Source organism: Ranitomeya imitator, chromosome 6 (assembly GCF_032444005.1).
Source record: "Ranitomeya imitator isolate aRanImi1 chromosome 6, aRanImi1.pri, whole genome shotgun sequence".
Lineage (NCBI taxonomy): Eukaryota > Metazoa > Chordata > Amphibia > Anura > Dendrobatidae > Ranitomeya > Ranitomeya imitator.
This window is the reverse complement of record NC_091287.1, coordinates 538,792,298-538,803,073: the sequence shown is the minus strand read 5'-3', so window position 1 is coordinate 538,803,073 and position 10,776 is coordinate 538,792,298. Positions and strand designations below refer to the sequence as shown.

General features: G+C 47.0%; 1 protein-coding gene across 1 annotated transcript in view; it reads right to left on the bottom strand.

The window, feature by feature from the left end:
* Positions 1 to 2,649: 2,649 nt before the first annotated feature.
* Positions 2,650 to 10,776, bottom strand: part of TG (thyroglobulin) — a 213,180-nt gene continuing 205,053 nt past the window's right edge. The window contains exons 46-48 of the mRNA XM_069732367.1: positions 6,052 to 6,192; positions 3,965 to 4,155; positions 2,650 to 2,904 (exon numbers count right to left, since the gene is read on the bottom strand). Of these exons, the coding sequence (XP_069588468.1) occupies positions 2,807 to 2,904; positions 3,965 to 4,155; positions 6,052 to 6,192 (430 nt within the window). The 3' untranslated portion in view covers positions 2,650 to 2,806. The remainder of the gene's footprint in view (positions 2,905 to 3,964; positions 4,156 to 6,051; positions 6,193 to 10,776) is intronic.

Below are 10,776 nucleotides of genomic sequence, written 5' to 3'. Positions count from 1 at the left end.
AACTAGGGGTCTTCCGCACCAACCTAGGAGTCCTCTGCACCGAACTAGGGGTCCTCCGCACCGAACTAGGGGTCTTCCGCACCGAACTAGGAGTCCTCCGCACCAAACTAAGGGTCCTCTGCACTGAACTAGGAGTCCTCCGCACCAAACTAGGAGTCCTCTGCATCGAACTAGGGGTCCTCTGCACCGAACTAGGGGTCCTCGGCATCAAACTAGTGGTCTTCCGCACCAACCTAGGAGTCCTCTGCACCGAACTAGGAGTCCTCTGCACCGAACTAGGAGTCCTCTGCACCAAACTAGGAGTCCTCTGCACCAAACTAGGAGTCCTCTGCACCGAACTAGGAGTCCTCTGCACCGAACTAGGAGTCCTCTGCACCGAACTAGGGGTCCTCCGCACCGAACTAGGAGTCCTCCGCACCGAACTAGGAGTCCTCGGCATCAAACTAGTGGTCTTCCGCACCAACCTAGGAGTCCTCTGCACCGAACTAGGAGTCCTCCGCACCGAACTAGGGGTCCTCCGCACCGAACTAGGAGTCCTCCGCACCGAACTAGGAGTCCTCTGCACCGAACTAGGAGTCCTCCGCATCAAACTTACACTGGAGCATTCATATGTTTTTCAGAGGGGACTTTAGGCCCCCTCAGGCTCCAGCACTGTAGGGAAACTGCTGGCTCTGTATATGGGGCCATTTACAGCAGATATTGCACAGATCTAATTTCCCTGTTCTGAATATTATCTTAGATTTCCACACAGAACAGCACATGACACTGAACGCTGCCACCACGATATGACTCTCAGCCTGTTTTCTTGCACAGTATCACCATTATCAAGATTGTATCTGCCTTTGTTCCTGTTACTGAAGAAGTTATGAAAACGAGTTTTTTTAGCAGGGGGAAATGCACTGATCATCATCAAGTGATATTGAGTAGCCACGCTACCGCTCTAGACTGAGTCATGAGGAACCTATGATGTGAGAGGGGCAGAAACAGTTTTTATAGTGGACCTTGGGGATGGTTGACTTGCTGGAAGCCACTCTTTAACAATTTAAATTTATCAACAAAAATTAGCACATTATACAAATTTAGATTTGTAGACCCATATAATTTAAACAGTATAGGTTTTTTTACACTGTCTATTACATCAGACACAATAGCTTGATTTTTGACATTTTGTGCAGTTCATTTGTCAGCTTTGCTGTGTAGACTTGAATGGAATGAACAGAGCCATCTCATTAAAATTATATTATGGGAGCTATTGTGGAGGTGGAGGTGTACTGTACTGCTGGACAACACAGATAGGTCCTTAAAAGTTAAAGGGGTTGTCCTCTGTCTATAATTAATTGCAATAACTTTCTGGGAGAAATACTTCATTTTCTGGAACAATTTCAAGGGTGCAAACACTTTCAGTCATGACTGTAAGGTTGCACTAAAGGGGTTTTTCAGTAGTTGACTATGAGTCGCCGGTCAGGGCCATGGGGTACTCGGTACCGGGACCGGTCGCAATTAAAGGGGTGGTCAAGGTGGCAGCAGCGACCCGGTCCGTGGCCCTTGGCGCCCAAGTAAAAGGGATGGTCTTTAAAAGAGTTGTGGAAATAACGAAAGTTGGTGACGCCACCTGTGGTTCTCGGTCAGAGGTGACCAACGCTGCTTAAAGGGGTCCTCTGGGGGCGATGGTGCTGCAGCAAAGATGGTGTCGTTTCCCACAGGTGAAGCGGTGTCCCCAGGGCTCCCGGTTTATTTGGCAGGGATGGTGAATGCCGCTAATAATTGGAGGACACAGGGTTGCAATCTTTACCTGGGTTACTGAGATGGTATTCAGCCTCAGTCCAGGGTACCGGTAACAGGTGTATCTGGAGTCCAGACAGCCTGAAGACAGGTGGAAATCCCCTTGACAGGTCAGTTTGGGAGCCTTCCACTATGCACTGGTCTGTGGTCCCTTGCGGCCTGTAGCTCTCTAACAAGGCCCTCTTTCTTCACTGTCCAGGGACAGTACCTGCATGGTAGGCAACTTGAGCTGTCTCTTTTGGGTCTCTGTTCACGGTGACTCTGAACTCTGATTGCTGCTGTACCTCAGGTATTATGTGAGCAAGTCCCTTTTAGTTTCCTGCTCTCCGATTCTGCCGTGGGGCTTGCAGTCCCCCTCAGCCTCGGGCTCTCGGTACCCGGTTTCTGCGCTCAGCTTAGAGAGGCCCAGTAGCAGTCTTTCCTAAATACCTCTGTGCTCCTTCACTGTCTGCTACCAACTGTCAACTGTCTGCTTGCCTAACAACTGCCTAGCAACTGACTCATCCTCCCGACCACAAAGAGCAGCTCCCTTCAAGTCGGGTGTAGAGCTCCCCCTTCTGGCCTGGAGTCAGAATGTGTTGCATGTAAGGTTACCTGCCAAAGGGATTCCTCCTGTCTCCAGGCATGTCATTACGCTCCCCGAGAGGAAGGCAATACCACTGCGGTACCTGAACTCCTGGGGTGCCACAACTACCCCACTAAGTGAGGATTTGAGATGGAGTCATTGGACTAGGCTGAGACACGTTTTGCAGCGTACCGATTTCTCCATTCACTGACTTTGATCTTGATTGTGCACATTATACAGAGGACGCGAAGGGACAAAATCCTTCTGGGAAAAGGTCGGAATGACGAGGCGGCGAGAAGAAGCAATTCTCAATCACTTTATTGTAAGAAAAGACAGAAAAAAAGGGTTTTCATTGTAGAAGACGCTGCGCGGGAGGAATTGTTGGAGTTGTTTTAGAAATATTGTCTTTTTGGACTAAGACGCGGTCATGTAATAGGACGCGGGATCGTTTCACATCCGTCAGGAGTAAGAGCCTTTGTCTTCCTGCCGGCTGCTGCCAGTCACCGCAGATGGTGATCCAAGGTCTCTGCTATTCCTGCTGGAGCCGTCCTGCAAACCTGCAACACAGAGAGAAACACATAAAGCCTGAAAGATTGTAAGGCCGTAACCTCAGCTGCTGCGGAACCTCATAATGCACCTCAGATGCTGCAGAACGTCATAGTACACCTCAGCTGCTGCAGAACCTCATAATACACCTCAGCTGCTGCAGAACCTCATAATGCACCTCAGATGCTGCAGAACCTCATAAAACACCTCTGCTGCTGCAGAACCTCATAAGGCACACCTCAGCTGCTGCAGAACCTCATAAGGCACCTCACCTGCTGCAGAACCTCATAATGCACCTCAGCTGCTGCAGAACCTCATAATACACACCTCAGCTGCTGCAGAACCTCATAATACATCTCAGCTGCTGCAGAACCTCATAATACACACCTCAGCTCCTGCAGAACCTCATAATGCACCTCAGATGCTGCAGAACCTCATAACACACCTCAGCTGCTGCAGAACTTAATAATAAAACTCAGCTGCTGCAGAACCCCATATTACACACCTCAGCTGCTATAGAACCTCATCATGCACACCTCAGCTGCTGCAGAACCTCATAATACACACTTCAGCTCCTGCAGAACCTCATTAAACACATCGGCTACTGCAGAACCTCATAATACACCTTGGCTGCTGAAGAACCTCATATTACACCTCGGCTGCTGCAGAACCTCATAATACACCTTGGGTTCTGCAGAATCTCATACTACACCTCAGCTGCTGCAGATCCTCATACTGAACCTCAGCTGCTCCAGAACCTCATAATACACCTCAGCATCTGCAGCACCTTATACTATACACCTCAGTTTCCACAAAAGAGTTTCTGCAGCAGCTGATGTGATTTTAGTCTGGGATCTCGTGGTCTGTGATCTCGGCGTCATGCGTCTTGTGCCATTACTCGGTGACGGTGGTGTAATATGCTGATAATGTGCGGTGGGGGAGGGGATTCTGTGCGGCGCTCTCTGGGGCGCCCTCGTCTCGCCTTGTAGCCCACTTTGACTTCCCTTACACCTGCAGTCCTGACCTTTCCTCTACCCTGACACCTGCGGGGCCGTTTGATCCGCCACTCACTTGCAGATGATTTCAGGGCCGGGATGAGCTGGTTCCAGAATGAACATTCGGCTTTTTTCAGCCCTTGATGATTTGGTAAGAGCTCGGTAAATTCCTTATATCTGTCTCCCCCGCTGTGCGCTCGGTGCTCCGGCCATGATGGTAAAGCCACATTCCTCCTTCTTGTAAAATTGTAAGAAAAGTTTGGGTTTCTGGGAAGAAAGAGAAAAAAATAAACAAATATAAATGTCACAATTTATTCTAAACATTCCGAAAGAAGAAGTAACAATCGTGTATAGTCTAAGAGGAAGTCCCATGTAAGGCTCCCGCTATACATTCATCACTTGTCAGGGTCATGTTCGGTAGTCAGGGCTGACGGCGGCCGGTGGGGACTCCTCGGTCTGGTGGTAGTCACTTGAGGGAGTCAGCTGTCCGGATAAAAGCATCCTTCATGGGTGGTACGGGCAACAGTATGGGGGCTGTGTGGGTAGATGCCAGGGGGCTTTCAACAGGTTGGCAACCAGGCCATTGTCCAGGATCCACATAGCCTTAGTGGTCAATGACTGGTGCTCCAGGAAATAACTTAGGGCATGTAAACTTTCACTGCTCTAGGCCATCAGGGACTTTACCACTAAACTCTTCTGTGCTCTTTGTAATCAGGGGTTTTATCAATAACAACTTATTATTAACCACATACTGCCCCAGACCACCAGGAGCTTTACTAATAACCATTCACTACTCAAGCCCACCAGGGACATTAGTACTAACCACTCACTACCCTAGTCCACCAGGGGCTTAACTACTAACCGTTCACTACCCTAGACCACAATGGGCTATACTACAAATTACTCACTTCACTAGACCACCAGGGGCTACACTACTAACCACTCACTTACCTAGCCCACCATGGGCTGTAGTACTAGTTACTCACTACCCTAGCCTAACCCTAGGGCTGTAGTACTAACTTCTTACTGGCCTAAATCACAAGTGCCTTTACTAATAACCCCTGGCCCATACCACCAAGAGCTAAATTAAAAATCACTCACTGCCCTAGACCACCAGGGCCTTTAGTAATAACCCCTCACTACCATGCTTCTTTCACTGCCCTAGACCACCAGGGCCTTTAGTAATAACCCCTCACTACCATGCTTCTTTCACTGCCCTAGACCACCAGGGCCTTTAGTAATAACCCCTCACTACCATGCTTCTTTCACTGCCCTAGACCACCAGGGCCTTTAGTAATAACCCCTCACTACCATGCTTCTTTCACTGCCCTAGACCACCAGGGCCTTTAGTAATAACCCCTCACTACCATGTTTCTTTCACTGCCCTAGACCACCAGGGCCTTTAGTAATAACCCCTCACTACCATGCTTCTTTCACTGCCCTAGACCACCAGGGCCTTTAGTAATAACCCCTCACTACCATGCTTCTTTCACTGCCCTAGACCACCAGGGCCTTTAGTAATAACCCCTCACTACCATGCTTCTTTCACTGCCCTAGACCACCAGGGCCTTTAGTAATAACCCCTCACTACCATGCTTCTTTCACTGCCCTAGACCACCAGGGCCTTTAGTAATAACCCCTCACTACCATGCTTCTTTCACTGCCCTAGAACACCAGGAGCTATACAATAAATGATGTCACTGCCTTAGACCACCACAGGCTTTACAATTACTGTCTTCACTGCCCTAGACCACCAAATGTCTTACAAGTAACCCCTTTACTAGCCACGACCCCTAGTTTGACCATAGTGTGTGGACACTGAATGGCCTTATTGTGTGGCCACTTTATGGTGTTATTTGGTAATATGTGGTAGTAGAAAGAATTTTGGGGAGAAAAAGAGAATGAATATTTTGACTGAAGAATGAATAGAACTGTCTAAAACTTTTGCACATGGTCGGCCTTCTATATATGTGTGTTACGTGTATACTATATAAGCACTACGTGTACTATACAGGGTGCTGTATGTGGGGGTCCTATGAGGTGCATGTGTGCTGTGTGTACCATATATGTGCTGTGTATGTACATCATTTGCGTTTTTTTAAAGTTGCTTTTTCTGTTCCTTTTATAGGACTCATCGCCCTTTTTTTGCACTATGGCACTTACCCCGTTCTGACAAAGTTGGCCAAGTATTGCATAACCAGGAAGGAAAGCTTCTGTTCATCTATGGAAAACTGACTTCTGAAGTTTGGGTGAAAGGGAATGCCAAAAGCCAACGTGACATCACCAGGAAGATCCAGGCTGGAGCTGAGGGATAAAGAACGATCACTAGTGACAAGGGGGTAACGCGGAGACTCACCCTTTCGTGTACGAGCGCTGTCCATGGTTTTCCACAGCTTGTACCTGTGATGGTCTGTGGGGATGGCCGCGATTTTCATCTGAGTGCCGGATCTAAATCAGCAAAGTTTATGGGTCTGGGAAAATACTGGACGACACTGACAAAATCCACGGACTGTGGGGGGTTTTCTGCCTCCAAAGTTTTATTTCCATATTTCTGTCAGCAGAGAATCCCCTATAAAGAGGAACTGTAAGAGGAAGCGGACTCCTCTTTACGGAAGCAGCGGCCTCCTCCATTGTACGTGCATACAAGCAGCACGGACTGTGAACGGCCCCTTTATATTATGGTATCTGGAGTTTACCGTAGGGTGTAACAGCCCCCTATACCCTATACCTTCATGTACCCATCGAGAAGCCATTACAAGATGGAGCCTATATGCCTCTGCTCACTGACCCCCCTCAGCCATTCTCCAGTCCATGGCCATTATTAGACACATTTCCCCATATTTGTGCAAAGTCAGGGTCAGCTGATCGGCACCCGATGTTTCCTTTACGTACTTTTAGAAAGGACATGACTTGCTGCCATCACAGCATAGCATTCAGCCCACTATGCAGAGCCATGGAAAAATTTGCCATAATTTGTAGAAAGTTGTCATCTTTGTAGAACCACAATATGACATTGTCTAGTAGATACTAAACTCAGCTCCATCTACTTAGAACGTCACAGACAGAAAAAATTGTCTTAATTTGTTGCTAATTAAACCAGCTCTGAACATCTACAGTGTCACAGATGAAAAAAAGGCCTGTCCTAGCTTGTAATTACTAAAGTCAGCTCCATATACTCATAATGTCACAGACAGAAAAACGTGTCAGTCTATAGCTAATGAAACCAGCTGTAGACCCGTGAAGGAACAAATTAAGAAAGATTCTCCATTTTGTGCTTTGACTCCACTTTCTTGTTGGTTAAAGATAAATTCTGTTATTTAATTAGGTAAAAGGTTACAGCTGCCATGAAGTAATTTTATCTTGTCTGTTATTCAACTAGGCTATGGTTCATAATTGGTATAAAGACCTTGAGTGTTCTGACTTGAGCCAGATAAGAGACTCGGGGGTGTATCGCTATACAAGACTGAGGCACCTGTTAGTATGTCTTTTTTTTATGCCAAAAAGACACGACCATATCTGTAGTTTCCGTTTTTTCCTGTATCCTCATGGGTTAAGTTTTTCCTGCATTCTTATAGGTTAAGAACTGTGAGCGTGTTCTTATGCTGATTGGTTGAAGTATAATTTCTATGACTACGAAGAGTGATACACAATAAACGGGGGCCCAGAGATCTGCTCGATCCCCCATACAGAGGCACACATCTCCGTCTGGTCATTTTCAGTTGCCGGCAACGCCCTGTAGATTAATTTGAAAATCACTGAGTCAACCGTGGAGGATCAATTTAGATCCTCCCTCAACAGACCCACATTGCCGCAGATAAAATAAATTGTCATAGCTTGATGCCAGTTTTATCTACTCATAATGTCACAAATAGAAAAACTTCTATACATAGGTTGTAACTACTAAAACTAGATTCATAGTTGTATAATGTCACAGAAAACATCACATCCGCTCCCTGGATCTACAATGTCACAGATAGAAAACTAGTCTTAGTTTGTAGCTGATGAAATCAGCTCTGCAGATCTTCAGTGTCACATATAAAAAAAAAAACTCTGCATAGTCCGTAAAGAAAAGCAACAACATAGACCTAAAATGTCATGGATGTAAAAACTTGAAACATTCGGAGCTTGAACAATCGTCCAAAATCTAAAAAAAAAAAATCCAAACAAGTTTTTGGAATGTGGGAAGAAACCAGAGATCTTGGAGAAAGACAAAAAAACAATCAATGGTAAAAGATAGAAATAGACGACCCATCATAGACAGTGATCCCAAAGATGTCACCGCTGAGCTACTTTCATCATTTTCTCTGTGACATTTTTATTACACATTTTTGTACATTTTTCAGTATATAAAAATAATTGATTTTGATCTTAAGGGTCTTTTTTTTTTTTTTTCAGAAAATCCCTGCCGTTCCCCCTATATATCCCTAAGAATTTAAATAAATGCAGAGCAAAAGAGCCTCATTACGTGGACCCCTTCCTTCCTCCTTTTTAACCCCCAACGTTCCCAGCAAAAGGTGAAAAGTCAGGCAGTTCCATTGCTTTGAGCGTCTCTGATCTGCAGTACCGGGCACTGCCTATGGACAGGAGTGGCGCTGTTTACAATCTAATTCTCGGGGAAGGAATTGAAAAGGATTTCTCTCAAGAGAAATGATGAAGAGTTATTTTTACACCTGGCGAAACAAAGGGAAGTAAATCAGCCATTACTCTGGTGAGCCGGATGCGGACGCCTTCATCTCACGTCTATTATTTTTGGATGAGGAGCAGAGATGTTTGGCCGCGCGCCGGAGAACGTTGGCTTCATGAGAGAGTTATGTAGACGCTCAGCGCCGTACATCTTTCAGGGTTTATTACTTTTTGCTCTTTTGATAAACGTACATGAATAATGACATCTTTTTATGATAGAGGCCGGGAAGACGTGATTAATCCCATCAACTGCTGGGCAGGACAGAGAAGTGCGGGTCTCCAGCTGTGAACTACAACTCCCAGCATGCTGCAAAACCGTTCGCACTGCAAGAATTATTCCTCTAAAGTTATCAAAGACATAAAAAGATTCCAGCTCCCATGTAAAATGTGAAAAGCTCTGTTCTTTATAAGAAAATTGCTGAAACAGCTCGGCACTAGGGCTAATACATGAAGAAAGAAGGAAGCGGCCTGGACTCTGCCGCCGTTATGGGGTCAGCAGACTGGTGGTGAGTTTTCTGCCCTTTCCTGCTCAGCACTCGGCCCCCCGCTCTGTAACATTACGGGGTCTCCACTTCATGACTGAGTTTTTGTGGTTCCTGTTACTTCTCAATAATATCACTCATAGGTGATGGAGGAAGATTTAGGACGAAGAAATGTCATGGACGGACTTGTTTTCCTGGTGGCTCCTATTACAGGACTGCGCCTGCGCTGGCACCAGGGAGCTCTGCACCACCGGCCGTTCTGTCACATGGTAGTAGAGGCAGACGGCATGGCGGGGGGCCAGAGGTTATACACAGGCGCTGGGCCGGATGTTATGCACCAGGGGCAACGATGCCGGATGTTAAGCACCAGGGGCGCATGCGCAGATGTTATACTCTAGGAAACAAAGGTCTAGATGTTATACATGGGGGGGTGAGGGTCTGGATGTTATACACTGGAGGAGCGAGGAGTTAGATGTTATACACTGGGGGAGCGAGGAGTTAGATGTTATACACTGGGGGAGCGAGGAGTTAGATGTTATACACTGGGGGAGCGAGGAGTTAGATGTTATACACTGGAGGAGCGAGGAGTTAGATGTTATACACTGGGGGAGCGAGGAGTTAGATGTTATACACTGGGGGAGCGAGGAGTTAGATGTTATACACTGGGGGAGCGAGGAGTTAGATGTTATACACTGGGGGAGCGAGGAGTTGGATGTTATACACTGGGGGAGCGAGGAGTTAGATGTTATACACTGGGGGAGCGAGGAGTTAGATGTTATACACTGGGGGAGCGAGGAGTTAGATGTTATACACTGGGGGAGCGAGGAGTTAGATGTTATACACTGGGGGAGCGAGGAGTTGGATGTTATACACTGGGGGAGCGAGGAGTTAGATGTTATACACTGGGGGAGCGAGGAGTTAGATGTTATACACTGGGGGAGCGAGGAGTTAGATGTTATACACTGGAGGAGCGAGGAGTTAGATGTTATACACTGGGGGAGCGAGGAGTTAGATGTTATACACTGGGGGAGCGAGGAGTTAGATGTTATACACTGGGGGAGCGAGGAGTTAGATGTTATACACTGGGGGAGCGAGGAGTTGGATGTTATACACTGGGGGAGCGAGGAGTTAGATGTTATACACTGGGGGAGCGAGGAGTTAGATGTTATACACTGGAGGAGCGAGGAGTTAGATGTTATACACTGGAGGAGCGAGGAGTTAGATGTTATACACTGGAGGAGCGAGGAGTTAGATGTTATACACTGGGGGAGCGAGGAGTTAGATGTTATACACTGGAGGAGCGAGGAGTTAGATGTTATACACTGGAGGAGCGAGGAGTTAGATGTTATACACTGGGGGAGCGAGGAGTTAGATGTTATACACTGGGGGAGCGAGGAGTTAGATGTTATACACTGGAGGAGCGAGGAGTTGGATGTTATACACTGGGGGAGCGAGGAGTTAGATGTTATACACTGGAGGAGCGAGGAGTTGGATATTATACACTGGGGGAGCGAGGAGTTAGATGTTATACACTGGGGGAGCGAGGAGTTAGATGTTATACACTGGGGGAGCGAGGAGTTAGATGTTATACACTGGGGTAGCGAGGAGTTAGATGTTATACACTGGGGGAGCGAGGAGTTAGATGTTATACACTGGGGGAGCGAGGAGTTAGATGTTATACACTGGGGGAGCGAGGAGTTGGATGTTATACACTGGGGGAGCG